General features: G+C 50.2%; 1 protein-coding gene across 6 annotated transcripts in view; it reads left to right on the forward strand.

Annotated features, from left to right (window-relative positions):
* MBNL1 (muscleblind like splicing regulator 1) overlaps positions 1 to 15,940 on the forward strand; it is a 103,429-nt gene that overhangs the window by 19,689 nt on the left and 67,800 nt on the right. For 4 of the 6 annotated variants that reach the window (XM_054385925.1, XM_054385926.1, XM_054385927.1 and 1 more), the window contains exon 1: positions 12,053 to 12,329. The exons of the other annotated variants lie outside the window; for them this stretch is intronic. In XM_054385925.1, the coding sequence (XP_054241900.1) occupies positions 12,156 to 12,329 (174 nt within the window). In that variant the 5' untranslated portion in view covers positions 12,053 to 12,155. Of the gene's footprint in view, positions 1 to 12,052; positions 12,330 to 15,940 lie in introns of those variants that run through there. 6 annotated transcript variants of the gene reach the window in all.

Genomic DNA, 15,940 nt, shown 5'->3' on the forward strand with positions numbered 1-15,940 from the left:
CAGCCCACAGCTGGCGTGGGACAAGGCTACACTGCCAAGAGCCTTTTGGTTCTGCCAGTGACAGTATCTGCTGCAGTGACACCTACACAGTGCTCCAGGAGATCACAGAATGGTTTAGGTTGGAGGGGACCTTAGTGATCATCCAGTTCTGACCTCCCTGCTGTGTGGGCAGGGACACCTCCCACCAGCCCAGGTTGCTGAAGGTCTCATCCAGCTTGGTCTTGAACACCTCCAGGCAGGAAGCATCCACAACCTCCCTGGGCAACCTGTTCCAGTGTCTCCCCACCTTCACTGTCAAGAATTTCTTCCTAATCTTCAGTCCCCTCCTGAAGTTTCAATCCATTCCCTCTCTGAAGCTTGGAAGAAAAACCAAAGCTGTTTTTTGCAGTGCTTGGAAGGCTCCCTTATGCCTGGGCAGCATTCTGGACTTCATGACTGCTTTTGGTTTGCAGTGAAACCCTTGCCATGGGTAGTTTCATATGGAAACCCTTAGAGGCATAGAATGGTAGGGGTTGGAAAGGACCTCTGGAGATCATCCAGTCCAACCCCCCTGCCAAAACAGAGTCACCAAGGGCAGGTCACACAGGAAGGCATCCAGACAGGTCTTGAAAGTCTCCAGAGCAGGAAACTCAACAACCTCTCTTCAGTGCTCAATGTGTAGGCACTTGGAGCCTTCTTTTCCAAGCAGTGAAGAATCAAAGGAGTGAGGCTGTGATACTCAGAGTGTAATTCTGTGCTTTGCAGCTTTCTGATGTGCAGCAGTTCAACATGCTCTTGCAGGAGTGCAGGCACTTGCTGCTGTGCCTGAGCCTTGCAGGCTGCTTAGGAGAAAGTCCCTGGGAAAATACCTTGCTGCTTATCAGTCTCGTGTTTATGTGCAAATATATTGCAGAAATCAATCTCTGAGGAGCTTTTTTATGTTATTTTTCTCTTTTTTGGGGGGGCAGGGGTGAGGGTGAAAAGCAGACAGAGCTCTGTTCAATTCTAATTAAATACAGTTAATGGTGGCAGCTGAAATAGAACAACTTGAACATCTTTCACTCCTTTTTCTGCATGACTGTCAAAAGTTATTTGGGTTTCTTTGCTTTGTTTTCTACAACCACGAAGCTTTCTGGCTTTAATCATAATTTTTATACAAATTGCTTTTTGTTAATTCTTTCCAGAAGCTATTAACCAAATATTCCATGTTTTGGGATTTTTTTTTTTTTTTTTGTGTAAGGCTGGAATTTTAAATTCTAATATTTAGTACTTTTAAATGGATTTTAGAGATAGAGATGAGAATAGAAAGAAAACGATAACATTTGAGCTTTTCCCCAAATCCCTTCCCTGTGCTGTTCAATTTGGGGGGCTGGCACAGGCAGGTTAATGAAAAAGGGGACAGATGGAGGAGGGCTCAAGCAGGGGACAGATGGAAGAAGGCTCAAGCAGAGGACAGAGGGGAATCTTCCAAGTGAGGATGAAAACAGAGGGAAGCAGGGAAGATGAATGTTTTGGGTATCCTCTCTACTTGCTGTGCAGTGCTGCTAGCAAAAACTGTTTAAAGTGACCCTAATGACAAGGGTGGAATGTGAGTGCTTTAGGTACTTCAAAAATTGCCTTTCATTTTTGGTCCTGTAGGCCTTTGACACATGAACATTGGTGTTTTTCTCCTATCATAGCAGGCATTTTGAGGGAAAATGATCCATTTTTACATTGCATGGCTATAGAAAGGCCATTTCTCTGCAAGGAGAGTTAAAGGGAGCAGAACAAGCTGGGAGAGAGCATTTGCAGGCACGAGCTGTGGGAATGAGAGTGGTGTGGCAGCTTACAGTGGGAAACCAGGAGGAACACAAGGGTGCAAGAGGGTAATGAAGGCTCCATGTTCCTTCTGCCTCGGAGATGTTCCTTGATTACTCTGTGATCAGCTCAGACAGGTCAGCCCTGTCACAGCCATCAGTAAAACCCCAGTGAGGCAGGAGGGTTACGACCTGATCCATCACCCAGAAACAACAGTGATTAAAAATCTGACTGGCCAGGCTGGAAACCCCCTGCAGGGGCCGTTTGTGGTGATGCAGGAGGTGCTGCCACAAGTCACTGCACCTTCCCTGCAAGGCTGCTGCTTGCTCTTTTTTTTTTTTTTTTTTTTTATCAGACAAGTTCATTGAGCTGTGGCTGATCTCCTGTGCCTTTGTGTGTGACACCAGTAGTGTCCTTGAAGCTGTGTTTGCTTGGTGGCCCCAGGGCTCCATGGTGATGGTGTCTGGGGTCTCTGCTGCAGGGCTATATGTGTGATGGTGTTGCAGCTCTCTCTTGTATGGTCACAGGCCTTCTGGGCACTGAACTAACCAGAAGTCTCATCTTCATCTTCCTCTAAGTTCGTATTTACTACCAACAGCCAAAAGCTAGAAACAAGAGAAAAGCTGCCAGCAAGCAGTGTGACACCAGCTGGGTGGTTCAGGAATCAGGGAATCCATGAACAGAGTGAGTGTTGCAAAAATTCATCACCAAGCCCTGCTCCTGAGGGAGGAGGGGAGGAAGGCTCCCTGTGTGCAAAAAAGATTCATCACCAAGCCCTGCTCCTGAGGAAGGAGGGGAGGAAGGCTCCATGTGTGCAAAAAAGATTCATCACCAAGCCCTGCTCCTGAGGGAGGAGGGGAGGAAGGCTCCCTGTGTGCAGTCTGTCTCTAGGGGCTGCCTGCACTGCTGCCATCTGTGTGCTGGGGACAGCCATGCTCAGAAGTCCCCAGTAGTTCTCCTCAGTCCCTGGTGGTGTTCCTGCTGCTGAGGCTGTGTGCAGCAGGAGCTGTTCTGAGCAGGGGCCATCAGCAGTGGGGCTGTTGCTCATGCTTCTTGTTAGCTATGTAAATGCAGGGACTGGAGATGAAGCAGCAGAACAGTAAAGCATAGCAAATGCTGATTAAAAATGGTCTCAGAGACATTGTTCCCTTCTCTCCTGAAATCAAGCAGAGTCATTCAGGTTTTGTTATTTCTTTTTTAATGCTGGTGACTAATGTGGAGCTTTTCCTTGCTCTAGCTGAAGGCACGTGTGTTTAGCTTGGGTGAGATCATTCAGGTTCCAAAACTGAGCAGATCACGGAGTGTTTCTGTGCTGCTGAGTGCTCCATGTATAGCCAGCTCTGGGAAGCCAGGGAAAGCATCTCCTAGACTTGAATTGGAACAGGCTGCCCAGGGAGGTGGTGGAGTCCCCATCCCTGGAGGTGTTCAAGAAATGTGTGGACATGGCACTATGCACATGGTTTAATGGCCATGGTGGTGCTGGGCTGATGGTTGGACTTGGATCTTGGAGGTCTTTTCAAACCAAAGCAATTCTGTGATTGGTTTTGCTGCATGGTGAAGGATCATTTTGCTCTTAGTGCATAACAACTTGTGCCAGGAGCAGAGGGCATGGCCTGAAGCTGTGCCAGGGGAGGTTTAGGTTGGATGTTAGGAAGCAATTCCTCATGGAAAGTGGAATTAGACACTGGAATGGACTGCCCAGGGAGGTGGTAGAGTCACCATCCCTGAAGGTGTTTAAGGAAAGATTGGATGTGGCACTTAGGGCCATGATCAGTGTGGTGGTGTTAGGTCATAGGCAGGACTTGATGACCTCAGAGGTCTGTTCCAGCCTCAATAATTCTGTGATTCTCTCGTGTACCTCAGGTGGTGGCAGAGCACAGAGGATTAGAAAGCACCATTCTGTAGACCTTTAGAGTCTGAAATAATAAAATTACTTTGGATTCATTGTGTTTTCTGATAGGTTATCTTAAGTTTTTTATTGTGCTGGAAGGATAGGACTGATAAATATAAATGAAGTGTAAGGCCAGAATGTGTTTAACCGTGGAGAATACTGCCTTCTGGTTTTGAGATCCTTTGAGAAACAGACGGCTTTGAACTGGAGCACAGTTGGCTTTACCTCCTGTCTTCCAGCAGATGCTGGAGTAGTTCCCCAGTGCTGTCGTTGTTTGTGACCCACATTAACAGGAGCTGGGCAGTCTCATCCTTGCCCTGTCCTGCTGATACCTCACTGGTGTGGCAGTGCTCTGGATGTTGGAGTCTGGGGTGATTTTGGAGGTGTGGGTCCCCCTTAGCCTTCCTCAGGGTGCTGGGGATGATGGCTCAGTGCTGCCCATAGCTCCACTTCAGTCCATACCACACCACTCACCCTGCTTTCACCGATTCCCATGTAATTTTCTCATCCTTGGAGAGAAGCTGTGATTGTCACAGCACTGCCACAGCTCAGCATTCCTGAACTGAGGTGACCAGGCTGTCAAAACCTGAGTTCCAGCTTGCTGTCGAAAGCGGAACTGGGTGTAACGTGTTCCTCATTCTCTCTGTTCATGTCCCTTTTTGGTTGCCCTCAAGTGAGATGCAAGATGAGGCAATGCACGTACCCATAACTTGGTTTTGCCTCACTGGGAGCATGCCTGGTGTGCAGCAGGCACTCAGCCCCCAGCTGCCCCACCTGCATGCTTCTGAAGATGCCTGCTGGTGGCCTCACGGTCCACAGGGGTTTGGAGGGGTGAGACAACAGTACCAGCTTGGAGCAGGTGACATGAATGGCCTGGTCTGTTACTGGTAATTAAATTGAGTTTTAATTTCACTGATTAATTTGATGTGTGCATAGATGTGGTGGATGCATGCACACTCCTAGCTCGTTGTTACTTACGCAGCAAAGCAACTGCTGTGCAAAGGGGCAAGAAGGACTCTGTAGCTTGGAGTTTGGTGAGGAGGCAGACAGGGGAAGGAGGAGCTCACTGGCTGGAGCAAATGCCATTAGTAATAATGTCAGTACTGACTGTGCCTGTGCTGTAGTGCTCACCACAGTGGCCCCTCCAGACCCATTGTACCCACTGCTGAGGTCCACTTCTGGGGAGGGAAAGAGCCAAGCTTGGCAGCCTGCTGCTGTGGAGGGGAAGTGAGAAACGGTAGAGCTGGTTGTAGAAAAGTGGGAACCTTTTGCAGGTAATGCAGATGTCATTTTGAACCTTAGCAGTAGCAAGGTGCCAGGATTTTTCCCCTTGCTAAGCAGTAGATGCTCAGGCATCTGACCTGCAGGCAGCTGGGCTGGGTGGCTGCTGCATCTCTGGTGACCTGAGGAGCTCTCACTCCTCCTTCCTGAAACCATCGGCATCAGCGGAATCTGCTGTTGGAGGGAAGCAGCCGTGTCCCGTGCTGAGTCATGGACCTGGTTTTTTTCCCTGTAGCTGTTACTGTGGATGAGGCTAAGAATCCTGTTTGGTATGTGCAAGGTTTTCTATTTGAACAGGCAGGGGCCATTAGAAATCCCCTGCCTGTCTGGGACTGGTTTCAGTGGTGTGTAGCTCTCCTGCTACTGTTACAAGAACCTTCCAGTTTTGAATCTCAGTTGTGGGGCCCATGCTGAGCTTTTTGTCATGCGGCTGTGTTCTTGAGGCAAACACCCAAACCAAGTGAAATGTGCCCTTCTGGTGGCAGAGGATGGTGTGGGGCAGGCCATTCATCTGGGCCAGCCCTGCTCAGCCCTGCCATGATGACCCAAAAGAGAGCTGTGCTTGTAGGAGACTGGTCCTGGTGGGAGGCTATGCCCTAAGTTGCCTTGCTGCTCTGCTGTGTCCCTCAGTTTAGGTTAGGTATGTCTGCAGTTAATCAAACAAGGTGTCTTTAATGGGCAGGAGCCTGATTAATGAACAGCTCTGTGCTTTTGGGAAGGGTGCAGAGCTGTTTTGTTACAGCCCTTCTAATATCTGTGTTTAATATTTATTAGAGCAAGCACCTAAGGCTGATTTTAGTAAAAGGCCTTTTGGTTATTTCAGTTCAGTTTAGTGTTTTTTTTTTTTTTTATGACTTCTGGGAGCTTTAAGTTAAAGATTTAACTTAACTTTTAAAGATAAACAGCTTCTTGTTAGGCTTGTGTGGGAAATGTCCCTTCTTTTAGGGCTGAAATTCCCCTCTGTCAGGATGACACAGGACTTCCTAGTTCTGTAATGTATGGCATAAATGCTATGGTAAGAGGAATTGAAGCATGGATGTGTTTTTTACTTACCAGAAAGAGTCTGTGCAGCTTCAGTGTCATGGATGGCTTGGGGGGTGCTTTGTGAGACATAAATCAGCAGCAGATGGATTGAAATGAGTGTCCTTCCCACTGTTTTGTGGCTGTGGCGTGCAGGCTGGAGGAGCAGAGCGATGGCAGCATACACAGCCTGGTCTGGGGACAGTCACTGACCTTCCTCTGCTGTGCTTTGCAAATCCACATCCAGCTAATGCTGCCAGATAACAGGAATTCTGCATTTCTGAATCCCAGACTCTGCAAAGGAGACGGATAACAGACTGGGTTGTAGCAGAAAAACTTCAGCAGGCTTATTTCTGGACTTGAAGGTTGGTTTTAATTACAGTAACAGTGGCTAATTCATAAACATCTCCTCTGTTGAGGCTTTGTGGAAGTTGCAGTGGAACTTTTTGACATGAAAACAGCATTTCTCTAATTAAAGGAAGGAAGGACTGGGCTATGGGATCTGTAGGTCAGTGCCACTCCCTGTTGTTAGGAGCTGGTTCCCAGTTTCAGTAGGGATTGTGACTCTTGGAGAACTGAGTTCAAGGAATTACCTTACTCCTGCATACTGCAGGAGCATGTGCAGTTGGGGACACTTAACTGTGACATGTTGCCTCATTTCCCATGATTTATCCAGCACTTTAGGACATGGTTTAATGGTCATGGTGGGCTTAGCTGGCAGTTGGACTCGATGATCTTAGTAGAGGTCTTTTCCAACACAATTCCAGGATTCTGTGATTTTTTTTTTTTTTTTCAGGAAGTGAGCACACTTGGGTGTGCTGCATTCAGATGTAATGTCTCAGGTAGGTGTTGCTGCTAAAAGGGTTTCAGAAGCTGTGAAGCAGACTGGGGATCAAACCACGTCTGAGAGGCTCTGCTTGAGAAGCCCACTGAAGTCAGTGGGAGGTTGTGCAGCCTTCCCAAGCAGTGCTGTCAGAAATAACCTTTAAGCAGTACTACTGCTACAACTATGTGTATTATGCAGAGTATCTGGGTCACAGAGGTAGTGCTGGCAGTGTTTTTTTACCAGTCTGGTGTGGGACTTCCTTAGCAGTTGAATGCTAGTTTGTGCTTGTAGCTTTACCGAGCTCTAAGTCCGAAGTTAGTGGGCACGTGGGGGCTGTGAAATAACATCTCAAAAGGTTCAGTGTCTGGGCTTTCCTACCTCAGAGCTGGCTGCTCGGTGCTCTGCCTTTGCACTCTGCATTCCCCCCACACTATATGTGAAAGTACAAGACAGAGAGGGGTCTTGTTGCTTTGACTTGCTGCTGTACAAGCCTGGTGGCTGCAGTTCCTACAGAGCGATGTTGCAAGTCCAGCATGGTTTATTCAGCAGCAGCTTCCTAAAGAATATTTTTCTCTAACCAGTCCTTCAGTGTTATGTGGCCAGGATGTTAATTAGCTCATTGTCTCTGCTTAATTTCGTGACAGCACTGTAATTATACCCCTTGACTGTGCCACGAAGTAATTGCTGTATCTCTTCCAAATGTTATGTTGAGATGTGTTATTGGTAAACTTTGAATTTGGCAGAGAGGTGTTGGAAAAATTCTCTAAGGCAGTCAGTAATTTTGGTATTTCTTTCTTTAAAAGACAGCCATTTGGCAATTCTGAGCCCCGAGACTCGTCAGTGTAAACAGAATATTGATTTTATTCCATTTCCTATCTTGTTAGAGCCATTGTCATGAGGGTGGATTCACATTGTGTAATTATCTGCTCCTGCTGACAGCTCTCGTGTCACTGAGACTGGGCTTTTCAGCTTCCACTTTTCTCTGAGCATAAAACCATCATTCTCCACTGCCATGTTCTTCCTCGGGGTAGTAACTTTTGCCTCTCCAACTCTACAGATGCTGAGAGATGAGTGTGAGTGAACAGGAGCTTCCAGCAGGAGTGAAAGCAGTGGCTGCAGCGAAGGCTCCTGGGCTGGTACATCAATTTTGTGTCCAAGACTGTAAGGAGAGGAGGGAGAGACCTGCCTGGCCCTGCTGCATTTTTTATAGCAAAAACAGGAAGTACTAAAAATGGAACATCCTTAATCAGAACTTAGAAGCCATCATCACATGGGCCTCTCTGTGCTAGTTTCACTTTCTTGGGCATTTCCTGATAACCTTTCCATTGATTGGTGGAGCTGCTTGGTAATGGATGTCATTGACCCAGCTCAGCAGACAGCCAACTCATCTCCTACCCTCTTCCCAGACGTCTTCTCAGTGTGATTTCTCTCTCCTGTCTTTTCTGAGAACCACTTTGGCATTTTCAGTCAATGTTTTTAAGCTGCTTTTTCCCTGTGTTCCCAATTATCAGTGAAAGCAAGGTTATGCTTAGGCCAGACAGTTGTTGGAACGCTCCCAAGACAAGTAGCAAACACTTCCACACTTCAAAATGTGAACCTCCAAAACCTAGCTGTGCCTTTAGTGCTGAGTGAGGAGCTGGGTGGAGTCTAGAAACTGCCAGCCTCCAAATAAATATTAATTAAAAAAAAAATTACCTCAGTCTCCCCCTGTCCTGTCCTTGCACTGTGGTTTTTCCCTCTGGATTTGCTGCAGCCTTTCCTGGCTTATCAGAGACAGCCTAAAGTGACATCACACCTATCTGCTGGGCTTTGGCAGGCAGTGGTGTCCTTTAGTGTCTGAGGCTGACTGGGGACTCCTTATTGACTTGGAATATCACAAGAGCATTTCAAAGTGAAGGGAAGATAGTTTGTGCAGGTTAAAACATAATGGATCTGCTAACATCTGCTAACAGTGGAGATCCCGAAGATAGACCTCTGGTCTGAACTCAGCCTAGTTTTGCTGGAAGGCTATTTTTAAAGCTGACATTTCTGGCTCTGTTTTCAGGTAGATAAGGAATTTTAGCAACACAATTTTTCTTCAAGTGACTGTGCAGACAGAATGTCTGTCTAGCATTGCTTCACGCTCAGGAGATGCACCTCTGAGGTGTCACAGCTCCTCAGGTAATGCTTTTCTTGTTGTAGCTGACAGCCTGGAGAATGAAGGGTGAAATTCAGCCTGGTTTTAGTGCAGTTGCAGACGTGTCAGTGACCTCCACAGCAGCAGGATTTCACTGCAAGTGGCTGGGCCTGCTCCAAATAGAAACTGCAGTACAAAGCTAGGGATAAAGCATGGTTCTGTGAGTTTTACCAGGAAGGTTGCTTCTTCCTCGACCTGTGAGCACAAGACAGCTCTATCTGGTTTCATTTTTTGTGTTGTCTTGGTGCTCTCTTCCTTTCCTCCTTAGGAGTGACTACTCATATTGTGAGAGTGAAATGGAATGTCTTGCTCTGAAAGCATGTCCTTTAACTTGCCTTGGCTGTAGCATGTAGAATGTATCAACTGCTGCTCCAGCTCTTCTTGGGGTTTGGAAAAATGAGTGCTTGGAATGGATTGTGTTACTGAATGATGAGCAGGAGAAAATCCCTGCTTAGAGATATTCCTTAGCTTCCAGGGAGAGCTTGTGATCTGCCTGTATCAGCATCACCCTCTCCTGTCAGTCCAGAACAAAATCTCTTCCAAAGTGACTGTTGTGGTGTTCAAGGGTGATGGTGGGAGGAAACAGGTACATCTGTTATCTATGTCTGTGCAGGACAAGGAGGAGTTGCTGTACACCTCAGCTGGGGTCTGGGTGATGTGTTTCAGGCTGACAGCTCTCTGATGTGGAAGGCAGTCCAGCACAAAGGGGGCTGGGGATGCCTGGAGCCTGTACCACCAGGGCACCCACCTGTACTTGCTGGCATGTGGCATCCTGAGCTCCCAGCTCATGGTTCTTCACTTCTGGGGCTTGGTACTAACCCAGCACAGCTGAGTAGCATGGTGCAGGGGAAGAACCAAACTTGTTTGCTTGAGCACTCATGGAATGAGTCTTTGAGACTTGAGTCTCTGCTATAGGCCCAGCTCCTGCCTGGGATGACTCCAGCTTCTGAGTTTTAGGTGGCTGAAGCAGATGAGTATCTGTGTTTACCAAGAAGACACTTTGCTATTTACTTGTGCTTGAAAGTAATTACACAAAGTTGTCTGCAGCCAGCAGGGATTAAAATGTGGGCATGATTAGAGGGCAAGGAAACCACCGTTGTAATCTTACTACCTGTAGTAGGTGTGCTTTACTTCTGTAGTTTGTTGTTCTAATTACTTAGACCCTGGATAAAAAAAGACTCCTTGTAGATTTCCCCTGTCTCTTGGTTTGCATCCACACTGAGTAGCAGTTCCCAAAACATGTTGCTGGTGGCAGTGTTGGTGATGCTGCTTTGGGTTTGGTGGGAAACAGGCCTGTTCTGGAGCAGTGTCTGTGGGTAAAGACCGGGATGGAGGCAGCCCTCCGTCTCACAGTGGATGGGATGCTGCTGGCAGAAGTCTCGCTGGTGGTATTGCCTGTGGGCTCTGGTGGGCATTGCCATGAGTGCCTCTCTGCTCTGGGCTGCTCTTTGGGGATCTCCAGGTGGGATGTGAGTTGTATTTATCATTTTTCTTACACTGGCACGTGGCACCAGAGTTCTGTGGCAAACCAAGGTACCTGAAACTCCTCTCAGAAAAACACCCGTCCCACCTTGGCCCCCAGGGGGAAGGTTTTCCCCGTGATTCCTGGGATGCCTGGGTGTCACTCCTGGGCGAGTGCTGTGATCAGAAGCGTGCAGCTCAGCCGCGGCTTGGGCTGGGAGGGAGCAGTGCTGGCTGACCATCCCCATCCTCCGCAGGGGCAGCCCCACACCAGCCGGCACCGTGCCCGAGCTCTTGGGTGAATCTAGGCCCAGGCACCTTTGCGGTACCCCCGAAACGGCCACGTGTGGGGGGTGGCTTTGCTTAGCTACCAGTGCAGCCCGCGAGCAGCCCGCCGGGGCACCGGGCCGGCCCTGTCCTGGGAATAACCGGCGTTTCCGGGCTGTCATTAGGAGCGGAGGGGCCGTGTCAGGGCCTGACCCCAGTCGGTAACCACCGCAGAGCAGGAGTTGCGGGCAGCCCGGTTCCCTGCGGGGCAGCCCGGTCGCTGCGGGCCGCCGGCGGCGGGAGGGGGCCGTGCGGGGCGGAGCGGCGGCGGCGCGCAGGCGGAGGGCGGGGGCCGCGGACGGAACCACTGGCGGCGGCGATGGTGCGGCCCCCTCGCTGCATGCCGGGTAGCGCCCGGGCCCACACGCGTCCTGCGGCGCCCGGCGAGCCCGGGCGGGCGCTCGGGGCAGCCTCTGACAGGCGCGACCTTTCATAAGACGGCCCCCGCCATTGGCTCCCCGCCCGGAATATCGCTGCAAGGCTCCCCGCGATTGGCTGGCTGCGCAGCATGCCCGGCGCGGCGCGGGGCAGCGGCCCCTCTCCCGGCTGGCGTGAGTGCGGCCGGGCGGCGGCTGGCGGGAGCCGGGATCCGCGCCGCGACTGTAACCTGTCTCTTCTCTCTGCAGGTTGGTACTAAGAAGTGCCTTTCCTGACGTCTCCGCTGCTAGAGCAGCCGCTGCTTTTGCCTTGCTTGCTGCCAGCTAGACCGCGAGGACAGCGCATCGCCGCCACCGGGCCGGGCCCCGCCGAGGGAAGGGCGCTGGCCTTGCCGCAGGCTGCTTTACTGTACAATAAAAGTTTGCCGCCAAGGTCAGATCTCTGCTGCCCGAAAACCGAGGAGAGGAGAGAAAACAAACAAACCAACCAACCAAATCAAACCATCCCCCCAACAGCCCCCATCTCGGTCGCTGCTCTAAACTGCTGCATCTGTCTATGCCAAACTAATCGATCCCGGTTGCACCACAGACCCCCGCCCCGCTGCCTGGAGATCCCCTGCCAGCCCCCCTCCCTGCCAGCAGCTCGGACACCCCCGCTCCCGGGTCCATGCTTGCCTTGTGGGCTCCGCTGGGCTCCCAGGATGGGCTGCTGAGCCCCGGCCACACCTTTTAACCTTCACCTCTGCTGGCAGCTCTCGGCCTTGCTGTGAGTGCGGAGGCTGCGCCGGGTAGCGGTGGCACCGCTGTGAGCTCCTGCTGGCACCACTGCCCCGTGGGAGCCCGGCCACCCCCTTGTGCACGTACTGTGAAAAATAGGGAGCGGGGCAGGGGGGGTGGGGGGGGAGAAAGAAAAAAAGAAGTATTCTGGAGGTGGCACTTTCATCATTTCCAGTTTGATCGGTTCAGCGGCTCGTTGGTCCGTTTCCGTTGGAGATTGTAACTACCTGTAAAGGCTAAAAGATGGCTGTTAGTGTCACGCCGATTCGGGACACAAAATGGCTAACGCTGGAGGTGTGTAGGGAGTTCCAAAGGGGGACTTGCTCACGACCAGACACGGAATGTAAATTTGCACACCCATCGAAAAGCTGCCAAGTCGAAAATGGACGTGTAATCGCCTGCTTTGATTCATTGAAAGTGAGTAAATATTACCTTCTTTCCGAGGCTATGCGGTTAATGAAAGAAGCAGTTGTAGCCAGAGGAACCCTGCAGCCCAAAAGGGAGTGATTGCTGGCTGCCAGCACTGGGCTGTTTTGCTGCTCTTATTTTATTGATGCTTGTTGATTTCTTGGTGTGTTGGGTTGCGCTCTTTTTTTTGCTGCTTTCCTCAGGGGAAAGGGAAGGATCAGGGGAATGAAGGGAAAATAACTCCTGGCAGGGCTTGAAATGCTCTGGTGAGGCTATAGCAGCTCCAAATGACTCTCTGCCTGTAGCTGGAATAAAGGGCACTTCACGTAGAAACAGCAAAGTCACTGTGAGGACTCTTTGTTTTTAATAGCACAAACCACGTAAGCGAGATGAGGATTCGTTTTCCATCTAACTCCTAGCGGGTTGTTGTTGGTGTCTCTGGACAGCTTGTGGTGAATCTTAGAAGAGTGTTTTCCTCCCTGGGTTATTTGGGTGTCTGTGAGCACCCTGCTTGTATTTCCGTGGCTGGGAGTGCTGTGTTGATCCTGTCTCTTTTACAAGTGCTCTCCCTTCAGGGAAGGACGATGCTTAGTAGAGGGCAGGGTGCCTCTGGATGTGTGAGCAGAGAGAGTACAGCCTCAGGGGATTTTTAGGAGGCCTGTCTGAGTTTGGGCTGTGAATGTACAGCTGCTGTTTTACCTTAGCTGTTGTTTCAGCAATAGGTGCTAAATGTCTGGATCCCAGCCCCTTTCCCTTCTTTTTTTTCTTAACGTTTCAAATCCAAACAGTACAAAATGAATTTAGTAGTGTCCTAAAATATCAAAAGCTGGGAAAGAAAAATATGCCTGTCAGGTTTGATAAAGTGTTGTTTTCTTCTTCTTGGAACCAAATGCCAGGAAGCAGAGCAGAGGCTTGAGCGTGTGGAGTTGGCTCCTGGCAGGGCCAGGCTCTGGGGAGGGAGTTGTGTCTGTCACCAGTGGCTGCAGGTTGCTGGTGCAGCCAGGCCCCTCACAGCCGCAGCTGGGCAGGCAGTGGGATGACAATGGTTTGATACCAGTCCTGCAACCTTCCTGTCTTCAGAAGTGTGTCTTGTCTTGATCAGGGTGGGGGTGAACCTCTAAAAGGCTCTTGGGGCTGAAATGCCCAGCCCCACCACCCCATGTCATGCTTTCACTTACAAATACTGAAAGGGATTTGTTTGTGTTCAAATTGATTTCAAGATCACACTAATTCTGACTCATGGGGGGAAGAAAAACTCATTTTAAACAGAGGAATTAAAATGTTTCTATGCATGAAGGAAGCATTGGCATGAGGAGCAGTGCTAGGGCTGTCAGTGCTGATGGGAATCCTGGTCCTGAGAGATCACCCTTGGTGGAGGAATGGCCACCACCCCTGGTGGCAATGGGCCCACCTGCCCTCAGGGACCTAAACCAGCCTCTGGGGAGGGGGTCTGGTAGTGAAGATGGGTTTACTGGGACAGTAATACCTGCAGCAGTCCCTGGCTAATTCCCACTGCACTGCTGTTGGGTTGCATCAGCCTTACCCCACTGGCCTTGCACTTTTCCGAGCCAGCATCCAGGGGAAAAGATTGAAACAAGACACCAGAGTTACTTGGAGGTGAATCTCCTTTGCTACAGGAGGAGGCATCACCTGAGCTTGCGGTATGCCAGGGTCCTGCTCTCAGATTTCTCATGTCTGTGGTCACTGCCAGTGCCTCCACATCTCAGTGCTGGAGGAGGAGGCTGGCAGTGACGGAGCTGCAGCAGCAGCCTGGGCTTGTGTCTGGGTGAGGGACAAGCCGGGACCCAGCCAGTCTTCCCTGTCCTGTCCGTGGCATGGCTGGCTCTTCTGTGGCTGTCAGCAGGGCTCTTCCTTTCCTTTTTTAATGAGGGAGATAATTGCCACCCTTGTGAAGGGCTGCCAGGTCCGTGGGTAACAACTGAAGGTGACATTAGAGCCTTACTGCACTGCTTCAGAGCGTGGAGAGGAGTCTTCTGCTGCCCACGCAAAGGCAGTGCAGGGGCTAGGTTGTAAACTGGGAAGGAATCTGCTATTATTTTTAGTGAAGTAGCTTGGATAATGTGGGAGAATAACTAATAAACAATCTGGAATAGATCCCTTCAATGAAGCCCTGTGCAGTCCAGACAGCAGAGAAGCAGCTGCCCAGGTTTGGGTTTGTTACAGGTCTTTGTCAGCTTTTGTGTGTAAGCTGAACAGGCACTTTGGAACCTTTGCTGCTGTACCACAAACTTGAGATGTTTTGCAAAAACAGTTTAGGGAAATGGATCAGATTTGTCTGGAACCTGTCAGCTCAGTTATTAGTTTACCAAAAATAAAAAAAATTGGGACATTCAGTAGTAATTTTTGCTATTTCAGCAATTCAGTGTGGATGTGATGTCCTTGCTCTACTAAAATAGCAGTGCCACAAAAAATGGACCTTAATATTGAAGTATTTGGTTTCCTACCTGTGGGTAATGTTGTTATTCTCCAAGGAGCTATTCTTGTGTCGACACGTTTCTTAGACACCACAGAGGTTTTTTCTTTACAAACTATGACTGCATCTTCCACTCCTGGTGCTCCCCAAAATCAGTTTGTCTTGAAGAAGATGCCTGCTGTGTGCCGAGGGCAGGCAGGTGTGTGAGTGCTGCAGAGAGCTGCAGCCCAGCAGGAGCTGGCTGGGGAGCTCTGCTATCTTTAGAACACAAACAAGCAGAGCAGACACTTTGAGGAGCCCCTGTCAAATGGCAGCACCCTCCAGCTCTGCCTGCCCAGACCTTGGCCTGGGTCCCAGGTGTCCTCCGGGAGCAGCCAGCCCAGAGCAAATACAGCGCATCTGCTCTGCCCCCAGGAGGCAAAAATAGACCTCAGGAAGGGGACTTTCAGCCTGTTTTATGTCCTCCCTGTGAAATGAAAGCAAAACCTGTCTGGAGGTCTAGAGCAAAAAGAGAGGGGTGTCTGCTCCCCAGGATCTCCTCCATGTTGAGGTGTACCATCTTCTGTACCTTCACGAGGGCCACAAAGCTGGTCAGAGGACTGGTGCACCTCTCCTATGAGGACAGGCTGAGAGAGTTGGGGCTGCTCAGCCTGGAGAAGAGAAGGCTCCAAGGAGACCTTAGAGCTACATTTCAATGTCTGAAGAGGACCTACAGGAAGGCTGAGGAGGGACTGTTTAGAAGGGCCTGTGGTGATAGGATGCGGGTCAATGGCTTGAAACTGGAGCAGGGCAGGTTTAGGTTGGACATGAGGAGGAAGTTCTGCACAATGAGGGAGGTGAAATACTGGAACAGGTTGCCCAGGGATGTGGTGGAGGCCCCATCCCTGGAGACATGCTGTGTCAGGCTTGGTGTGACCCTGAGCAGCCTGATCTAGTTGGGGGTGTCCCTTCTGACTGCAGGGGGCTTGCACAGGATGAGCTTTGAGGGTCCCTTCCGACCCGCTGAGCTTTGTGAATCCCTGCTGGCAGGGGTGGCTGGCGGAGCTGTGGCACTGCAGCATGGCCCTCTGGGCACGTGTCACTTGTTGGGACACATGTCCTTGTGTGTGCACCTTATGGTTCCTTCTCAGTGCTGAGAGGAGGTTGTTCCATCTTAATTAGGAGAAAAAGGGAGGCAGCAGCAGCG

The sequence above is a fragment of the Indicator indicator genome, chromosome 13, assembly GCF_027791375.1.
Source record: "Indicator indicator isolate 239-I01 chromosome 13, UM_Iind_1.1, whole genome shotgun sequence".
Classification (NCBI taxonomy): Eukaryota; Metazoa; Chordata; class Aves; order Piciformes; family Indicatoridae; genus Indicator; species Indicator indicator.